This window comes from Anomaloglossus baeobatrachus, chromosome 4 (genome assembly GCF_048569485.1).
Source record: "Anomaloglossus baeobatrachus isolate aAnoBae1 chromosome 4, aAnoBae1.hap1, whole genome shotgun sequence".
Taxonomy (NCBI): domain Eukaryota; kingdom Metazoa; phylum Chordata; class Amphibia; order Anura; family Aromobatidae; genus Anomaloglossus; species Anomaloglossus baeobatrachus.
The window spans coordinates 490,710,589-490,732,288 of NC_134356.1; the positions used below are offsets into that span (position 1 = coordinate 490,710,589).

Sequence of the window (21,700 nt, forward strand, 5' to 3'; positions counted from 1 at the left end):
CCCTTGGAGCTATGACTCGCCTCCATGGACAGCAGAACTTATCCCCGACTACTTTGCAAAGGTGTCCTCAACCTATCGCTGAGAGGCACCAGGTATTTAAGGCTCATTAAGATTTGATCCTACTACCTGTCTGTTGGTCTAGCCTGTTTGCTATGGTCTGCCAATATCCAGAACCAGTCCTGCACCTAACCAGTTCTGAGTCAGCTGTGTCTACAATATCCATGTCCCTGGACCTATCCTGTCTGTGTCCCTCTGTCTAATACCAGCCTGTATCCTGCACCATTGTCTGCACTACCCGTCTTCGATGTTCTGAACCCAATGTCCTGTGCCTGGTGATCCGTATCTGATGACATGGACCCTGATGACAGGAGACCTTCCTGATGTCCTGTGCCGGATTACCTGTACCTGATGTTCTGTATCTGCGCTCTCCCACTGCTCGGGTCCGGCTGCCGCTGCTACTGCTACTCGGTGGTGGCTCGAGCGGTGGGCCGAATCCCGGGGACTCGAGCGGCGTTCCTCGCCCGTGAGTGAAAAGGGGAATGGTTTTGGGGATTTATTGTCCGTGACGCAACCCACGGTTGTGGTGAGGTTGTGACACCACCGCTGCTCTGGACGGGGATCCCGGGAGCGATGACTGGGAGCAGCTTGGATGTTGGTTCTCCCCTCCGTGGGTAGGGGTTGGTTGTCCCGGGGCCCGGTGAGGTGGGTAAGGACGGATGGCAGGCGGGTTACGGGGCCTGGTGAGGTGCAGGGTCGCAGGGGCAGCGCTGTGCCGCACGGCACGGTAGTACTCACTCAGCCAGTAACGAATACACAGTCTCCGGTAAAACAAACTGCTGGATGGACGGGTCCCACAGACGGCTGCGGTGTTTCTCCTCCCGGCAGGTTGATGGTGACTGCCTTTCCCTGCACCTGTGTAGTGTGTATGGTTCCAATGGGTTCCCACCGGTAACCTGCTCCCCAGCTTGAATGGGTGCTGAAGGAGCCCCTTTTACCCGCAGGCTCTGGCCCTGGGAACTTTAGCCTTGGCGGTGACTGTGTTTCCCTTCACGGTTTAAGCTGTCGCCTTCTATCGGGACTTGGCTGCTGAAAAACCCCGGAGGTTCCCTTCGCTAACAGATTTGACAAATTGGACGGCGACTCCTAGCCTTGTCGGGGTCCGTAAGCCCTGCTGGTTGGTGCTGGCTTCTCTTTGCTCGCCAGTCCGGTACCGCCGGGCCACCGCCCGTCCACGGTCCTTTCGGTTCGCTCCAATCGGCCTCTCCTGCAGACGGTCACCACCGTCTGCCAACCTTGCTGTACCGTCCGGGCCACACACCCGTCAGACAGTTGCTCTCCTGCCACTTCACTCCTCTCCTCTCAAACTCCAACACTCTCTGAACTCCCTTCTTTTCCCGCCTCCAGGACTGTGAACTCCTCGGTGGGCGGGACCAACCGCCTAGCCCACCCCCTGGTGTGGACATCAGCCCCTGGAGGAAGGCAACAAGGATTTTGTGTTTGGCTTTGGTGTGCCTAACCGGGGTGTGGGGTGTGTTGGTGTTGTTCTGTGACGACCTGGCTTGTCCAGGGCGCCACAGTTACACCATGTCACCTGCCAAATATCCAAAGTTTATCAACATAAAACCTTTATTTTGCCCAAAACATGATGATCATAATTAGAGAACAACAATGACTGTAGCACAGAGAAAGATAATAAATACATTTTCTGAAGGTAAGAACAATCACCAATCAGTAGGAAGTGTACAGGCCTTTGCTTTGAATGACTTCAGCACATCTGCGGCCACAGAACATCTCTAGTCTCTCACACTGCTCTGTTGTGATTTTGGTCCACTCTTCTTCCTGTCTGTTCCTCAGTTCTTTGACTGTTCTAGATTTCTTGGCCATAACTTTGTCACCAAGGATTTTCCAGAGGTTTTCTATTGGGTTTAGATCAGGACTCTGGGCTAGCCATTTCATTGTAAATGTGTGATTTAGCTGCGGAAGGAGATGTGTTCTCCGAAACGTGTAATAATAAAATCACGATTTAACTATTTCTGCTGACCACCTTCCTACGACAGCACTTCTACTTTGAATTTTTGACGCTAGTTACATAGTGTTTGTCAGATAATTAAGGAAATTAGCACCAGGTGCCAGATTAACACCAACTTGCAGGTATCTGAAAGTGTTCTCCAATTTTTATCCATGTTCTTTTACATTGATCTTATTTACATTTTTATTATGTGCTTATTTCATAAATTGAATTTATTCTTAAGCTTAAAATACTGCTAGTTTACTCATGTTAGGATATAATCCCATAGGACTACACAATGACCTTAACATTTGGGAAATTGTGCGTTGTTCTCTAATTTTGATTTCCAGTGTAGGTAGAAGTTATAACCCAGCCTTGTTCACCTGAACAAGTGAGAAATCATCTTTAGAATTATTTTATACAGAACTTAAAATTTACACACAAGATGCTGACAATCTGTATGTTGATCTTTGTTTTAATTTTACTCCCCAGATAATAGCATCTCTCAATGCTAAGATTTCTGATCTTGAGAAAGAAAACATGGATCTTCAAGGTTGTCTTTATGAACAAAATATGAAAATGCCAGGTACTGTAGTACTAGTTTTTCTAATCTAAAGGCCCCGTTACACACACAGATAAATCTTTGGCAGATCTGTGGTTGCAGTGAAATCATGGACATATTGTTCCATTTGTACACAGCCACAAACCTGGCACTGATTGTCCACAATTTCACTGCAACCACAGATCTGCCAAAGATTTATCTCTGTGTGTGACAGGGCCTTAGGTCAAAACGTAGCGGCATTCACCATTAGAAGTAAAAGCTGTTTTCTTTATTCAAATCCTATAAAACATCATTGTCATAATGAAAGCGCGGAGGAGACCCATTGGAGCATATCTGAACGCGAAATGGACGTCGTCTGCTCTGGTGCACTTGCTGTACTTCTCTCCTCCTTGCTTTCATTTTGCCATTATGCCTCCCTTCTTCCCGCTTGACAAGTGGCGTCTCCTGAAGATTGGCAGGAGAAACCGGTGGCATCGTTGAGCTTCTGGTACGAACTACGTGCTCTCTGGTACTGCTGGTAGAGACAGCTCTGCCACTGCAGCTTTGGAGCAGCACCAGGACAGTAAAGCTGTGCAGATCCAGCAATCTGGACACAGAGCAGGGCTCGCAAGATCTGTAGCAAAGAGCATAACCAATTTCTAGCCTTGCCTAGGAGACCAGCTGCTTGCTAGACTGCAGAGGGGACTGGTAAATTAGGCAATGTGCAGTACACATTACAATTAAAAATCCCTCCATTGGTAACAAAAGAGAGAATTTGTAATAAGAGCTAAATTGCAAGATTATTTGTTATTACAAACACTTAGCAATTTTTCCTATTATGAGGAATTGTGAGATATGAATTATGGAGAAGCGAAATGCATTTTGTACTTTCTTATAATAATTAATTGCAGAAAATTAAATCTATTGATTTATACAGAAATAGTTTGCTTGCTGCCTTATTATGGGTCTAAGGACCCCTTTCAAATTACATTGGGGACACTTCATGCATCTATTTTTCATTCCCCCCCATCCCACAAAAGAAGTATGTCATATGCTTAGTCTTATATCTTATATGCTACTATTTTTAATGTAGGCTAGATTTTTACTACTCACTTTAGTATTGTGTTTTACTGCTATTATTAAGAGAATCAAACCATGATAGGAAATTAGACTCCATTGCTCAGTACTACTAATGATCATATTTATACACTTATATAGCACCATTAATTCCACAACGCTTTACATACGTCAGTAACACTGTCCTCATTGGGGCTCACAATCTAAATTCCCTATCAGTATGTCTTTGGAGTGTGGGAGGAGACCTACACAAGCACGGGGAGAACATACAAACTCCTTCCAGGTGTTGAACATACAAACTACTTGCAGAATTAGTGGGGTTTGAACCCAGGACTGCAAAACAGTACTAACCTCTGAGCCACCATGCCACCAAATACGGATATATTATTTCATTCCAAAAATAATGTGTGTAAAAACAATATGTTTTTATACTTTTTTTTTTTTATTTATTACATATACGTTGGATACCTCACGAAACAGACAATGAAGACAAAATATCCAACCATAAACATCTCCACCTGGCAGAAGAAGACATGTCTCAAAAGTAAGTCATTAGAATCTATCTATCTATCTATCCATTATCTATCCATCTATCTATCTATCTATCTATCTATCTATCCCTCTATCCATCTATCTATCTATCCATTATCTATCTATCTATCCATTATCTATCCATTATCTATCCATTATCTATCCATCTATCTATCCATCTATCTATCTATCCATTATCTATCCATCTGTCTATCTATCTATCCCTCTATCTATCTATCTATCCATTATCTATCTATCTATCTATCCATTATCTATCCATCTATCTATCTATCTATCCATTATCTATCCATCTATCTATCTATCTATCTATCTATCTATCCATTATCTATCTATCTATCCCTCTATCTATCTATCTATCTATCCATTATCTATCTATCTATCCATTATCTATCCATCTATCTATCTATCCATTATCTATCCATCTATCTATCCCTCTATCTATCTATCTATCCATTATCTATCTATCTATCCATTATCTATCCATCTATCCATTATCTATCCATCTATCTATCCATCTATCCATTATCTATCTATCCATCTATCTATCTATCCATTATCTATCCATCTATCTATCCCTCTATCTATCTATCTATCTATCCATTATCTATCTATCTATCCATTATCTATCCATCTATCCATTATCTATCCATCTATCTATCTATCCATTATCTATCTATCTATCTATCTATCCATTATCTATCTATCCATTATGTATCTATCCATTATGTATCTATCCATTATGTATCTATCCATTATCTATCTATCTATCTATCTATCTATCTATTCTATCTATGTATCTGTATATCTGCTACAAATGAAGTGTCCATTTTTCGTTGACAATAAGAGGCCGTTGGTTGTCTCACGTTCCTATGATTCTGGCATCATTGCTTTGGACTTTCTGATCTGCAGTATTGCCACAGCGGCTACATGGCTTTATGCCTATTGAGTAACAGATGCACTCAAGTTTATCCAGAAGAAGGGCACCCTTCATACTTCTGGTATAGCTGCTGCTATAAAACAGAAATGTAGAGATTTGAAGCAGAAGTGTTTAGGGAAATGCTGGATCCTGATATGCGTCTAATAAAGTACGGTAAGTTCCAGTGATTTATTTTCATGTACTTCTGCTTGGCTAAGACTTTATAGCTGTAATTACCCGGTTGAGCTCTATAATAAATCTCAATCTTTTTTTAAAGGTTGTACTTTCAATCTTATCTTACATAACAACTTCTTTCCATCTTTGCAATGTATTTATAATAATATAAGTAGCTGTTTTAATGGGGCTCTAAGGGGTAAAGTTTATCTTTGTGCAGAGCACAAAGTTTTGGTAGGGACACTTGTAGGCGATGCAATGCTCCCCTGGGTATTTAATTATACAAGTAGCCAATTCAGAGCAAAAGAGGACTGGAACTCTAGTGCCACTTGTTGCAGGTAACAATTCTAAAAGTCACTATCAACATTTTAAAGGGCCTTACCACATGACTTAGGATAGGAAGCCCAACCAGAATCTCCATTTGTAGATATGTGCTTCAGGTTTTTTATTTTTCTCATTAGTGCAATGGCCTTTCACCCATCCAACCAGTTCTAATACTGTTCTTTGTTTTGATGAGGGTCAAAAACCTGAAAATATGAGTCTGCAACTGGAGGGTCTGGTTTTGGCTACCTATCCTAAGTCTTTTGATAAGGATCTTTTAAGGGTCAATTTTGACTTGTATAATTAATACCTCCAATAGTTTGCACTAGAGTCCCAGTCCTCCTGTTCTCTTCTTCTGTGAAGATGCTATTAGCATACATAAACTCCCAGGAGAGCATTGCATGACCTCTAAGTCTCTCTTTACCAACTTTGTGCTCTCCACAATTAGAAACTTTATCTGTTAGACCTTATGTCCCCAATCAATCAGTTCTCCTACTTTGCAGCACTGCGAGGCAAAAAACAAAATTTAGGTTGGAAACACACTTATGCATGTAAAATCGGTCCGAGTTGCATGATAAAAAGTCGGACGATTTCAGTTCACTTTATGATCAGTGTACAATGCAACTACACTGCGATCCTGGGATTTTTCTCATGATTGCAGTGCGTGTGCAATGCGTATTTGATGCATATGGGATCCGTTTTTACTATGTCATCTGCAATTCAGCTCTGCTACATGGCCGTTGACAGCAGACACAGACAGAGCCATGTAGCAGAGCTGAATGGCCGCTGACAGCAGACACAGACAGCCGAACGATCAGAATGAAGTCAGATGAACTTCACCCGACTTCATTGTCATCCCGCGGCTCTGTGTGGCATGGCCCCTGATTTTCGGTCACCGGGGAAGGTCTCACCGGTGACCGCAAATCCCTGCAGCGACTGAAGTGAGTAGCGCTATCAGCGGTACAGTCACTGAGGTTACCCGCGGCCACAGCAGAAGTCCTCCCGCTGAGATCTGTGGCCGCGGGTGACCTGAGTGATGTCATTGCTGATAGCGCGACTCGCTTCAGTCGCTGCGGGGACCTCACAGAGAGTGGTCGTGGTCTGTGACTGCTCTCTGTCAGCTTCCGATGTAGCAGAGCTGACAGCGTCGAGGGACCTCTGTGGATTACGTTGGACATGGAAGGGTATTTGGGGACTTGAATATAGTGGTTAAAGAGGGTTGTTTTTTTTTTATTTATTTCAAATAAAGGATTTTTTGGTGTATGTCTTCATTTTCTTAAACTTACAGGTTAATCATGGAAGGTATCTCGGGGAGACGCCTGCCATGATTAATCTAGGACTTAGTGGCAGCTATGGGCTGCTGCCATTAACTCCTTATTACCTCGATTGCCACCGCACCAGGGCAATTCGGGATGGCCAGGTACAGTCCCGGGACTGTCGCATTTAATGGATGCGGCTATTCCGGGCGGCTGCTGGCTGATATTGTTAGGGTGGTTGGCTCCTCATAACGTGGGGCTCCCCATCCTGACAATACTAGCCTTCAGCCGTGTGGCTTTACCATGGCTGGTATTAAAATTGGGGGGAACCGCACGCCGTTTTTTTTTTTTAATTATTTATTTTACTGCATGATATAGACCCGCCCACCGGCAGCTGTGATTGGTTGCAGTGAGACAGCTGTCACTCATCGTGGGGGCGTGTCTGACTGCAACCAATCATAGGCACCGGTGGGCGGGTAAAGCAGGAAATACGAGATTGAATAATGAGCGGCCGGCTTTTTCAAAAGAGGAGAAGCCGCCGGAGCAGTGTGAACGCCGTGCAGCGCCGTGCCAGTGATCGTGGATCGGTGAGTATGAGAGAGGGGGGGGAGAGGGATAGACCGACATGGACAGAGAGAGAGAGAGACCAACAGAGAGCGAGACCGACAGACTGAACGACAGAGAGAGAATAGAGACCGAGAGGGAGAGACCGACTGACCGAGATAGAGATTGACCGACATTGTGAGACCTCACTCATTTCCAGTGTTTTGTGAAACATGCGATAAATGTATTTAGAAAAATGAATGTCACTAGGATGGTGTGAGTGCCGTCCGTGTGACATCCGTTTATTTACCCGCTCCCATAGAGTTGCATTGGAGAGACTCACACGAGAAACTCTCCAAAACGCAGCATGCTGCGATTTTTTTCTCAGTCCGATTTGGACTGAGAAAAAAATAGCAGATGGGAGCTGCCTCATTGATTAACATGTGTCCGAGTGCAATGCGAGAATTTCTCGCATTGCACTACTGCGGGAAAATCGCAAGTGAGAAGCCGGCCTTATCTTGGTGGTGTGTATTTCTTTCCATGCTTGAGGTTAACCAGACATAAGCAGGCAGCAACACACAGGAGGGTAAAGAACCTTACTCTCCTCACTGATCTCTGCAGCTACTGCGTAGACATACAGCAGAGCTGAGTTATGTATTATTACAAACTCTTCCAGATCTCATCTCATGGCAGTCAGTGTGGGAGAGGGTGAAAGGTGACTGCACAGCTGCTTGCTTATGATTGGTCAACCTCATGCACAGGAAGAAGTGCAATCCTCCTGAAACAAATCTGTGGTAACCCCCATTTGAGCTAAAACATAAATTAGAGCCTAAACTTAATAAGCAAATATCTCCACAATGGAAAGAACAAATTAAAAAATAAGAACTATGTATTACTATTCCACGATGTGGCCAGTTTGACATAAGCGGGCTTTACAGGCTACGATATCGTTAATGAATTATCGTCGGGGTCACGTTGTTTGTGACGCACATCCGGCGTCATTAACGATATCGGAGCGTGTAACAGTTATGTGCGACCTTAAACGATCGCAAAAGCGGCCAATATCATTTGCCGCGGAGAGGTCGTCCTAAAACAAAAAATCATTTTCCTCTTATTAGCGATATTGTTCGTCGTTCCTGCGGCAGCACACATCGCTATGTGTGACACCGCAGGAGCGACGAACATCTCCTTACCTGCCTCCATCTGCAATGCGGAAGGAAGGAGGTGGGCGGGATGTTTACGTTCCGCTCATCTCCGCCCCTCCGCTTCTATTTGCCACCTGCCATGTGACGTCGCTGTGACGCCGCACGACCCGCCCCCTTAGGAAGGAGGCGGGTCGCCGGCCAGAGCGACGTCGCAGGGCAGGTAAGTCCATGTGACGGGGGTAAGCGAGGTTGTGCGGCACGGGCAGCGATATGCCCGTGTCGCTCAACCGACGAGAGTGGGTACGATCGCAGCGTGTAAAGCCCGATATACTCAAACAGGTGAAAGGTCCTGATTACATGGTTGATATTGACTTTTAGGATGTATACCTCCAATAGGTGGCACTAGAGTCCCTATCCTCTTCCCTGTATCGGCTATTTGCATATATTTTAATGTACTATGTGAAGCATAGAATGCCAATAACTTTTATTCTTTCAGACTTAGAAAAAAACATACAGAACAACTGGAAAAGGAAGATCTGAAGGGCAGTGATGTCAGAATTCATTTGATGGAACAAAGTGAAATTTATATTGAGGTATGCCTGTCTAGATTCTAGAATTTTATATTAAGCAGCGGAAAATGCGGTAGTTTGCAAAATTGGCAATAGTATGTCAGATTCTGTGTCTTTGCTATAGAGACAACTCTTTTGATCAGCACCTTTTTAAAATTCAATCAGTGCCGAACTAGAAAATCCATCACCCTGGCTTCTGTGTACTTTGTTGTGATTATCTTGTTAGAGATTCTAATTCACACTTACAAATCTCTTTTTCACAAGGATTATGAAGAGCAGGTGGATAAAAAAGACAGAATGATTAAAAAACTCCAGGATCAAATCAAAGCCCTTACAAAAACAATGGAAACAGGTACAATTATTTTAAAACATCCACGGTTACATGTGAATGTCATACTAATGTCTTAGTATTATTGACAAAAATGTTATTATTCGTATCAATAATATGAAAAAATATTTCACAGAAAACCAAACAAATATACCCAGTGTTTTTAAGGATTACTTGGGAATGCTGGAATTTTCATCGGAAGATGAAATTAAACTCATTGGCAATCTAATTCTGGGTAAGTGGAATCATTGTCTTAGTATATTCTGTATTAAAAAAACATAAGTGGGATGTGTACAAACCTCTGAACATTCCTGAGCAGTCACAGGACTAATGGAGGATTTCTTGGTCTAACTTTCATATTCCTAGCATCAGCAATAAATTGGTCATCCTCCAAGGATTGTCTATTCAGCAAGTGCATTAACAGGAATGTGTCGGGGGATTTTTCAGTTATGCTACTTTTGAAACAGAGTTTAAGCAGTCCTTTCTGAACATGCAACTTTTATTTTTGCACTTACTCAGTCTCTCTTGCTGTAAGCTTTCTGAACCTAGGGTTGATCTTTCAAAGTTGGGTGCCACCTAGTTCTGCATATGGTAACATGAAAGATATCCACACATATTTTTTCCACCCCTCTTGATCACAGATATCACTATCATGGACACCTAGTGCATGCACTGTTTAATTTTCTCTTGGAAACTCTCACTCTATGTTCTGCATAGTGGCTGAATAAAAGACTACTACATGCATATCAGAGGACTGAGCAGATATCATTGTTACCAGTGGATAAGTGGGATATAATACCAGTGGTGAGGTGTGATAAGGCCCCTTTAAAGGCTACTTTACATGCTGCGACATCGCTAGCGATCTCATTAGCGATGTGAAATTCTAGATCGCAAGTGCGATCTTTAGAGATCGCACATAGGTTATTTTACGCATGTGCGATCTCTAAAGATCGCACTTGCAATCTAGAATTTCACATCGCTAATGAAATTGCTAGCAGTGTCGTAGCATGTAAAGTACCCTTTACACACTGAGCGATCCCACCAGCGATCCCAACCTGGCCGGGATCGCTACAAAGTCTCTGGTGAGTCGCTGGTGAGCTGTCAAACAGGCAAACCTGGAAAACGACGCAACAGCGATACGAACCTGCAGAACGACCTAGCTAGTCAATGGGGACGTTGTAAAGCAGGTTTTTGAAAGGGAAGTCGCTAACGAAGTCGCTGTAAAGGCCCCTTTACACACTGAGACTTTCTAGCGATCATGCTGCACAGCGGGAAACAAAGGACCAAAGAATGGTCCTGAGAGATGTGTAGTGATCAGCAACCTCACAGCAGGGGCCAGGTCGCTGATGTGTTTCACACACTGCAATGTCACTGGGGAGGTCGCTATTACGTCATATTACGTGTGTTGGAATCATTGAGAGTACCGCAGTAGAGATGTGTCGGAGACATAGAGAGTACCGGAGGAGAGCTTTGTTGGAGACATAGAGTGTACCAAAGTAGATCTGTGTTCGAGACACAGAGTAAAAGAGCAGAGATGTGTTGGAGACATGGAGAGTACCGAAGGGGAGCTGTGTTAGAGTCATAGAGATTAAATAGTAGAAATGTGTTGAAGACCTAGAGATACCGGAGTAGATCTGTTGTGGAGACATAGAGTAAAAGAGCAAAGATGTGTTGGAGACATAGCGAGTACCAGAGTAGATCTGTGTTGGGACATAAAGAGTAAAAGAGTAGAGATGTGTTGGCGACAGAGAGTACTGGAGGAGAGCTGTGTCACAAACATAGGGAGTATCGGAGAAGAGCTGTGTTCAAAACATAAATAGTACCAGAGGATATCTGTGTTGTAGAGACATAGAGAGTACCAGAGGAGAGCTGTGTTGGAGACATAAATTAAAACAGTAGAGATGTGTTGAAGACATAGAGAGTACTGGAGCAGAGCAGTGCTGTATACATAGACAGTACCGAAGTAGAGCTGTGTTGGATATGTCGCGGGCGGGGAGGATGTCGCCCTCGCTGGCGCTCGGATCCGGCGCTGCTGCTGCTGCTGCTCGGTGGCTCGAGCGGTGGGCCTGATCCGGGGACTCGAGCGGCGCTCCTCGCCCGTGCAGTGAAAGGGGTGATTTGGGTTTGGGGAGTTGGTCCGTGACGCCACCCACGGTTTGTGGTGAGGTTGGGACACCACCGCTGCTCTGTACGGGGATCCCGGGAGCAATGACAGGGAGCAGCCGAGATGTTTCTCTCCCCTCCGTGGGTAGGGGGTTAGGGTTCCCGGAGAGGTGGGACAGGGAGGCAGGGTTGGCGAGGTGCAGGGTCGCGGGGGCAGCGTGGTGCCAGACGGCACGGTGGTACTCACTCAGCCAATGATGGATACAGAGTCTCCGGTAAAACAAACGGCTGGATGGACGGGTCCCGCAGCCGGCTGCGGTAGCTACTCCTGGTAGGTTGGTGGTGGCTGCCTTTCCCTGCACCTGTTGTGTATCTTCGGTCCCGATGGCTTCCCACCGGTAACCCGCTCCCCAGCTTGGATATGGGCCGGAGGAGCCCCTTTTGCCCGCAGCCTCTAGCCCTGGGAATTCTAACTGTGGCGGTAGTTGTATTTCCCTTTTTCGGTTTGGACGGTTGCCTTCAGTCGGGTCTTTGCTGCTAGGAAACCCTGGAGGTTCCGGTCGCTAACGGATTTGACCAGTTTAACGGCGACTCCAAGCCTGGTCGGGGTCCACAGGCCCTGCCGGTTGATGCTGGCTTCTCTTCGCTCCCCGGTTCGGTACCGGCGGGCCACCGCCCGTCCCCGGTCCTACGGTTCTGCGTCAATCAGCCTCTCCTGCAGACGGCCACCACTGTCTGCCAACCTTGCTCTCGGTGTCCGGGCCACGTACCCGGACACGGTCAGTCTGCTCCTTTACTACCACTTCACTCCTTCTCCTTCACTCTCCCTAACTGAACTCCTCCTTTCCTTTCCCGCCTCCAGGACTGTGAAATCCTCAGTGGGTGGAGCCAACCACCTGGCTCCACCCCACCTGGTGTGGACATCAGCCCCTGGAGGGAGGCAACAAGGATTTGTGTGTGACTGGTGTGCCTATCTCGGGGTGTGGGGTGTGTTGTTGCAGTACCTGTGACTACCTGGCTAGTCCAGGGCGCCACAAATACATAGAGAGTAACAACAGAGCAGAGCAGTGCTGTATACATAGAGAGTACCGGAGGAGAGCTGTGTTGGATACGTGCTAAATTTTCCATTTATTCGATTATGATTTTCAGTGATTCCATGGTATTTTGTTCATCACTATTTTAACATAATTGCATGACAAGAACAGCTTGATATTTACCAGTCAATGTGATGTCTTCATCATGTATGAATTGTGTGTTTACGTTTTTTTTACTTGTACGTTTCTATTTTCCTTTGCGGCAGATATTAAACCAAGAGGCGTGGTGGTGAATATGATACCAGGACTCCCAGCTCACATCCTCTTCATGTGTGTTCGGTACACTGACTACATAAATGATGCTGAGAGAATCAAGTCTTTAATGAATGCTTCTATCAATGGCATTAAGCAGGTTATAAAGGTGAGATCTGCACATTTTCTTAAGGCTTATGTTATAGATAGCTTTGGAGGGAGTTTACCTCCAGGAAAAGTAAAACGGTTAGTTTTTATGAAATTACTGGTGATGAGTGAATAGTAACTATTCAGGTTTGGATTATTCGTATTGGATCCCAAAGTGCTATTCTGGTATTCGTCATGAATAATGAACCTAATGCGAGGAAATGGAGAAAAAGAGCATTTTGCATGAATATTTCCCAGGAAATCTGCTTGGGTTCCCCATTGACATGCATTGGGTTTGTTATTCGTGACGAATACCGGAATAGTACATTGGGATTCAATACGAATAGCTAGTATTTACCCATCAATAGAAATTACAAATGCCCAATCTTTGATTCTAGATCACAGAGAGTAAAGGAGGAAGGTGTTCACTTGCTGCGCCAAAGAGATCACTCCAGCAGATGTTCAGATTAATGTCACTTTATTAATCATATGGGTCAACGCGTTTCCGGAGCCTCTGCCCCCTTCATCAGGACCATCAAGAACAAGAAACATCAAATCTGTCCCAGTCGGACAGAGACCTACATTATATAGTATATATGACGTCATTAAAGCAAAAAAACCGGCGGGAAGCACAGCCACGCTGTCAAAACGTGACGTACTTCAGCCAGCCTACTCAATTAAAAAAGAAATAACATGTGTCGCCCATCAGAAAGCAGGACCAATGTGATGACACCATCACCATCTGAACCAATTGAAATTGAAAATATATATATATATATATATATATATATATATATATATATATATATAGATAGGTGGAGAATCCAACAAAATATGATAGTGAACACACCATATTTATGGTGTGTTCACTATTATATTTTGTTGGATTCTCCACCTATCTATATATATATATATATATATATATATATATATATATATATATATATATATATATATATTTTTCAATTTCAATTGGTTCAGATGGTGATGGTGTCATCACATTGGTCCTGCTTTCTGATGGGCGACACATGTTATTTCTTTTTTAATTGAGTAGGCTGGCTGAAGTACGTCACGTTTTGACAGCGTGGCTGTGCTTCCCGCCGGTTTTTTTGCTTTAATGACGTCATATATACTATATAATGTAGGTCTCTGTCCGACTGGGACAGATTTGATGTTTCTTGTTCTTGATGGTCCTGATGAAGGGGGCAGAGGCTCCGGAAACGCGTTGACCCATATGATTAATAAAGTGACATTAATCTGAACATCTGCTGGAGTGATCTCTTTGGCGCAGCAAGTGAACACCTTCCTCCTTTACTCTCTGTGATCTGCTGTCTGCTGGTGGCTGCTGCCTGGGATCCGCAAATACATGCGTTTATAGTAGTTGTGGCTTTCACAACTACATTTGGTGAGTACCCTGACTCCCCCCTCCCCACCCCGTACATATTGGGGTAAAACCCTATTTGCGCTTGGTTTTTCCACAGTCTTCTCCACGCAATCTTTGATTCTCTCAGCATTGCCCAAACAAACATGGGCTAGACACGTAATGCACATTGGAAAGTCAGGTGGTACCGCCCAAATTTGTCACTGATTGGTCTAATGTATATCGCAACCGTCAAGGCCTAAACGTCCATACTGAAAAAATCTTGTATTTTGACCCACTAAAATGCTTTATAATTAACATAGACAATAGTACACTTTTCTGCTACTTTTTCTAGATTATCAGCAAATACATAACACACGTAGTTAAGGGATTTAAAATGTGAAAAAGTTCCCATGTTGCTTTGGTCAGGCTGGTATGCTATACTTTATTAAAATTGGGAAGGGCAGGGAACCACCGATTCCAGATAAGAGAGGCCATCCAGATCTCTCCATGGTGCTCATTTTAAAAGGACTGGGTGTACTACCTGGTCCTTCTAAGTTCTCCGGAGCAGATGCTGCTTTCTGCTGTGTATTGTTGTTCTGGCCTATAGAAGTAAGGCACCCTCTGAAACCTATGGACTAGCAGGGGTTGTACCCTATTTTCATCCTTTAGGATTTTATTCTTTTGTTTTTAAATGAATGTCCTTGGCCTTCATTCTATAGGAACATGATGATGATTTTGAAATGTTGTCTTTCTGGCTGTCCAACGTCCATCATTTCCTCAACTGCTTGAAACAGTACAGTGGAGAAGAGGTAAGTTGTACCTCAACCCTCAGAGATGCAAATATTTGCTTCAATAGTCATGTGAGTGAAAAAAAAAAAGAACAGGCTTTCCTATACAGATCAACACTTCTGTCTCTACTAAACCGTCTGTCAGTTTATAGCCACCTGTGGCAGCCTCAGGAGACCTGATGGCAGGTTTTAAGTTTTCTTCTTCCTTTTTTCTACTGAAGGTTTTTTTTAGGACAAATTCTAAATACAATGAGAATTCTGTATTTATAATAAATTATTCTTTGTTTATTTTTTTAATTACAAGGAAGTTTTATTAAAAGATATAGAGAAAAATCTTATCTATAAATGTAGACATGTGACACATATTACAGGAAATAGATAAAGACCGGGGAAAATTGCTCTGTGAATATTTACTCATGGGTACAATGTAGATATCTTATTAAGGCACATTAAATTGTGTGGTGCACGTAGACTAGATCAACGACCAAATGATGTACAATTTGTCGTGGACTCCAAGGTGCACAAGTTTTTTTATATTATTATTATTATTTATTATTATTTAATTATAGAGCACCATTAATTCCATGGTGCTGTACATGAGAAGGGGTTACATACAGAATACATATATAAGTTACAGTAGACAGACTAGTACAGAGGGAAGAGGGCCCTACCCTTGCGGGCTTACATTCTATAGGATTTTGGGGAGGAGACAGTTATATGGCAGGGACCTGTTTGCATTACCCCCTCATAGCACAAGAGATGGGATATTATCATCCAGTTACACAAAATGAATTTCCTGTTTTGTGTAGAAACTGGTACTGTAGTGAGAAATATTGGTGCTTGTGTGTCAGTCGCAACACATACAACTTAGAGAGCTGAGGACTCCCATTGTGTCTTTTGGAAATCTGATCATTTGTGTTGAATAATCTAGATTATATCGACATTTTAGGAAAAAAAATCATTTCTAGTTGTTATTGAGGCAAATCTCTCCTGTATCCAGACAATACTGTGTCTGGCCACTCTCACTGTAGTCAGATAGCTCTCATGGAAGATGACAACTGGGTGGATCTAGACTGAAGATCCCTTTTGCTAGAATATTCTCCTTGGCAATATCCCCCATAACCATTTCCCATTCAGCCTACACAAGCTTAGTTATGGCGAAAGGAAATTAAACATTATAAAAATACTGCTGCTTGAATCACTTTTTAGAAGTAGGATTGGTTTAGAAAAGTTTGGGGGTTCTCATGTCTGAGGGCCATACTTGGTTTGGTAAGCTGCTAGTTGTTCGAACCCATAGAGATCTATACGTTGGATGAAGCAAACCCTTTTTTTTTCAGGGCTTGGTAGCATTTGAGTGCTGTGGGGGCCGTAATATGATATAAATATTGTAGATCGTATATACACTACACAGCAGGATCTGAAAATCACATTATTCTTATTATATTATACTGTTCTTATGTTTTCTGTTAAATAAGTGCAAACTGGGTCACTTTGCTATTTTATAATAAAGGAGTTTTATATTTCGAGAATTCAGTAACATGTCAAATCAGACATTTTCAGAACTGCTCTCACCATGGCGATTTCATTAGTATTCATACACTCATGTATGCATTTATATAAAGTGGTGTCCATTGTCTCTCCATTAAAAGTACATTATTTGTTGTACGCTTTGGCTCCAAGCTCTGGAGCCTTTTTTATATTATGTAATCACATAGATACAGATGATTTTGAACTTGTACAATAGGGCTGTTCTATAGGAGCACATTGTGCTGCAAGAAAATGTCTGCTTTATACAGTGCCTACAAGTAGTATTCAACCCCCTGCAGATTTAGCAGGTTTACACATTCGGAATTAACTTGGCATTGTGACATTTGGACTGTAGATCAGCCTGGAAGTGTGAAATGCACTGCAGCAAAAAAGAATGTTATTTCTTTTTTTATTTTTTTTTTAAATTGTGAAAAGTTTATTCAGAGGGTCATTTATTATTCAACCCCTCAAACCACAAGAATTCTGTTTGGTTCCCCTAAAGTATTAAGAAGTATTTCAGGCACAAAGAACAATGAGCTTCACATGTTTGGATTAATTATCTCTTTTCCAAGCCTTTTCTGACTAATTAAGACCCTCCCCAAACTTGTGAACAGCACTCATACTTGGTCAACATGGGAAAGACAAAGGATCATTCCAAGGCCATCAGAGACAAGATCGTGGAGGGTCACAAGGCTGGCAAGGGGTACAAAACCCTTTCCAAGGAGTTGGGCCTACCTGTCTCCACTGTTGGGAGCATCATCCAGAAGTGGAAGGCTTATGGAACTACTGTTAGCCTTCCACGGCCTGGACAGCCTTTGAAAGTTTCCACCCGTGCCGAGGCCAGGCTTGTCCGAAGAGTCAAGGCTAACCCAAGGACAACAAGGAAGGAGCTCCGGGAAGATATCATGGCAGTGGGGACATTGGTTTCAGTCAATACTATAAGTAACGTACTCCACCGCAATGGTCTCCGTTCCAGATGAGCCCGTAAGGTACCTTTACTTTCAAAGCGTCATGTCAAGGCTCGTCTACAGTTTGCTCATGATCACTTGGAGGACTCTGAGACAGACTGGTTCAAGGTTCTCTGGTCTGATGAGACCAAGATCGAGATCTTTGGTGCCAACCACACACGTGACGTTTGGAGACTGGATGGCACTGCATACGACCCCAAGAATACCATCCCTACAGTCAAGCATGGTGGTGGCAGCATCATGATGTGGGGCTGTTTCTCAGCCAAGGGGCCTGGCCATCTGGTCCGCATCCATGGGAAGTTGGATAGCACGGCCTACCTGGAGATTTTGGCCAAGAACCTGCTCTCCTCCATCAAGGATCTTAAGATGGGTCGTCATTTCATCTTCCAACAAGACAACGACCCAAAGCACACAGCCAAGAAAACCAAGGCCTGTTTTTTTCACAAACTATTATATAACGCACAAGTGTAGTGTATAATACACGTCAGTCAGCAGTGGCTGATAGTGTCAGACTTCTCAGTAATTGTCGCTCCTAAAAACCTGTTAGGTTCTTATTGCGTCCGTGCTTGCATTTAAAAACCGCACGTGTGTGCCTGTCGGTGGCAGCGTACAGGTGCACGTTTTGCACAAACTATTATATAACGCACAAGTCTAGTGAATAATACATGTCAGTCAGCAGTGTCTGATAGTGTCAGACTTCTCAGTAATTGTCGCTCCTAAAAACCTGTTAGGTTCTTATTGCGTCCGTGCTTGCATTTAAAAACCGCACGTGTGTGCCTGTCGGTGGCAGCGTCAGGCTCCATATTGTCCCTGGATAGAGATGTGCATGAGGGCCTCAAAACATTGTTCCCATTGCAAAGGAGCGGGTCTCCTGTCGTTGTAATGCCCATTCTGAAAGAATGGGCGAAAAAATTTACCACTGGGGGTATACCTGAAACAACGGCCTAACTATTGTAACGGTCATCATGATGGCGCATGAGGAGAAGGAGGAGCAGTCCAGCGATTAGCCAAAGTCCAGAAGTGTGTACCCATGGGTGAGTGGAAGTACATGGCAAATTCCCGTTACAAACTTTAAATTCCGCTGTCATTTGCTGGTGGTGTGGTGAAGTCTGGCCCAATCCAACCCTTGTTCATCTTGATCAGAGTCAGCCTGTCAGCATTTACAGTTGACAGGCGGGTGCGTTTATCTGTAATGATTCCACCTGCGGCACTAAAAACACGCTCTGACAAAACGCTAGCGGCAGGGCAGGCCAGGACTTCCAAGGCGTAGAGAGCCAATTCATGCCACGTGTCCAGCTTGGATACCCATTAATTGTAAGGCACAGAGGAATGTCGGAGTACAGTTGTTTGATCTGCAAGGTACTCCTTGAGCATCTGGGCAAACTTAGGATTTCTTGTGGCACTACCCCGCACCTCAGGGGCTGTGGTATGTGAGGGGCTGAGAAAACTGTCCCACATCTTAAAGACTGTTCCCCTACCTCTGGCGGATTGGACTTGTGCCCCTCTCGGCTGTACGCCTTGGTTGTCCACTGATTCCTGACCTATGCCGCTAGCGTTTTGTGAGGGGAATGCTTTGCCTACTTCCGTGACTATGGCCTTCTGGAACTGCTGCATTTTGCCTGACCTCTCCGCCTCGGGAATAAGAGACATAAAGTTCTCCTTTTAGCGTGGGTCTAACAGTGTTACCAACCAGTAATGATTGTCGGCCAAGATGTTCTTAACGCGAGGGTCACCAGACAGGCAGCTTACCATAAAGTCAGCCATGTGTGCCAGACTCTTAACAGCCATCACTTCAGTATCCTGACCAACACGATGACTGAACATGCTGTCCTCCTCCTCCTCCTCCTCATCATCTACCCTGTCCTCTGGCCAGCCACGCTGAACCGAGGATATGACTGCATGTCATATCCTCAATTTGGCCAGAGAGTTGCTCCATGTCTTCATCCTCCTCCTCGTCATAGTCCTCCACTGCACGTTGTGATGAGACGAGGCTGGGCTGTGTGTTATCACCCACACCCACTACTGTTTCTTGCTCAAACTCATCGCGCTCCGCCTGCAATGCATCATGGTTGTTTTTTGAGCAGAGACCATTTTAGAAGGCAGAGAAGCGGTATGGTGACGCTAATAATGTCGTCATCGCCACTCACCATCTTGGTGGAGTCCTAAAAGTTTTGGCGGATGGTACATAGGTCGGACATCCATCTCCACTCCTCAGGTGTTATGTGTGGAGTTTGACCCATTTCCCGACGGCTTAGGTGATGCAGGTACTCAACAACTGCCCTCTTCTGCTCACATATCCTGACCAACATGTGCAGAGTTGAATTCCAACGCGTGGGGACATCACACACCAGTCTGTGAGCCGGAAGATGCAAACGGCACTGAAAGCCGGCAAGGCCGGCTGAAGCAGTAGGTGAATTTCGAAAATGTGCAGACAGGCGGCGAACGTTTACCAGCAGATCAGACAGCTCTGGGTATGACTTTAGAAACCGTTGAACCACGAGGTTGAGCACATGGGCCACGCATGGAACATGTGTCAGCTGGCCTCGCCTCAAAGCCGCCACCAGGTTCCGGCCATTGTCACACACAACCTTTCCTGGCTTTAGGTTCAGAGGTGTGAGCCAGTGATCTGCCTGCTGTTTCAGAGCTGTCCACACCTCTTCTGCATTGTGGGGTTTGTCACCTATGCAGATTAGCTTCAGCACAGCCTGTTGCCGCTTCGCCGAGGCAGTGCTGCAGTGCTTCTGTGTCGCCCTGGACAAGCCAGGGGCCACAGAGCACAACACTTACACACCCCACACTCCCTGCAGGCATATCATAGTCAAAACACAAAATCCTTGTTGCCTTCCCCAGGGGCTGTTGTCCACACCAGGGGGTGGAGCCAGGCGGTTGGTCTCCACCCACCAAGGAGTTAAGCTAAGGAAGTGGAAGGAGGAAAGTAGTAGAGAGGAGAAAAGTGACAGCAAAGAGCCTGAAGTTGGTCCGGGTGTGTGGCCCGGACCGGACAGCAAGGTTGGCAGGATGTGGTGACCGTCTGCAGTGGAGGCCGATTGGAGTCTGCCGTAAGGACCGTGGACGGGTGGTGACCCGGCCGTACCGGACCGGTATACAAAGAGAAGCCAGCACCATTGGCAGGGGCCTTTCGGATCCCGGCAAGGCTTGGTGTCGCCGTGAATTTGCCAAATCCGTTAGTGAAGGGGACCTCAGGGTTTCCAAACAGCCAAGTCCCGATAGAAGGCAACCGTCCAACCGTGAAGGGGAGACACCGCCACCGCCAAGGGTAACCGTCTCCCAGGGCCAGCGCCTGTGGGCAAAAGGGGCTCCTCCGGCCCATATCCAGGTCGGGGAGCGGGTTACCGGTGGGAAACCATCACTACCAACACTGAACTTAGGTGCAGGGAGAGACAGTCATCACTAACCTGCAGGGAAAAACAACCGCAGCCGTCCGAGGGACCTGTCCCTCCAGCCACTTGTTTTACCATGAACTGTGTCATCATCATTGGGCTGAGTGAGTACCTCCGTGCCGTGCGGCACAGCGCTGCCCCTGCGACCCTGCACCTCATCAGGCCCCGCAACCCGCCTGTCATCCATCTCTACCCCATCACCAGGCCCCGGGACAACCAACCCCCCTACCCACGGAGGGGAGAAATAACAACAAAGCTGCTCCCTGTCACCGCTCCCGGGATCCCCACACAGAGCAGCGGTGGTGTCCACACAATCACCACAACCGTGGGTGGCGTCACGGACAATATCCCCAAAACCCAAACGACCCCTTTTCACTCACGGGCGATGAGCGCCGCTCGAGTCCCCGGGATCCGGCCATCGCTCGAGCCACCGAGCAGCAGCAGCCGTAGAGCAGCGGCAGCCGGACCCGAGCAGTGGGAGAGCGCAGCGTCCCCTCCTCCGCCCGCGACACTTCCAGCTTGGGACTGGTGTGGAGGGTAAAGTGGATGAGGATGCGCAGGAGGAGGAGGAGGCTGAGGAGCATGACATTCCGGAGCTGTAGAGTGTGGGTGAAACCCTGACTGAGGTAGGGCCTGCAAAACTTGGTGTGTGAAGGACGTGTTCCGTCCCTCGCTCAGACTGGGTCC

The 21,700-nt window shown here is 45.3% G+C and overlaps 1 protein-coding gene across 2 annotated transcripts in view; it reads left to right on the forward strand.

The window, feature by feature from the left end:
• The window catches only part of MYO5C (myosin VC), a 296,937-nt gene that overhangs the window by 255,227 nt on the left and 20,010 nt on the right, over positions 1 to 21,700 (forward strand). For both annotated transcript variants that reach the window (XM_075345779.1, XM_075345780.1), the window contains 7 exons: positions 2,501 to 2,594; positions 4,107 to 4,170; positions 9,030 to 9,126; positions 9,367 to 9,454; positions 9,567 to 9,665; positions 12,834 to 12,988; positions 15,049 to 15,138. In XM_075345779.1, coding sequence (XP_075201894.1) covers positions 2,501 to 2,594; positions 4,107 to 4,170; positions 9,030 to 9,126; positions 9,367 to 9,454; positions 9,567 to 9,665; positions 12,834 to 12,988; positions 15,049 to 15,138 — 687 coding nt within the window. The remainder of the gene's footprint in view (positions 1 to 2,500; positions 2,595 to 4,106; positions 4,171 to 9,029; positions 9,127 to 9,366; positions 9,455 to 9,566; positions 9,666 to 12,833; positions 12,989 to 15,048; positions 15,139 to 21,700) is intronic.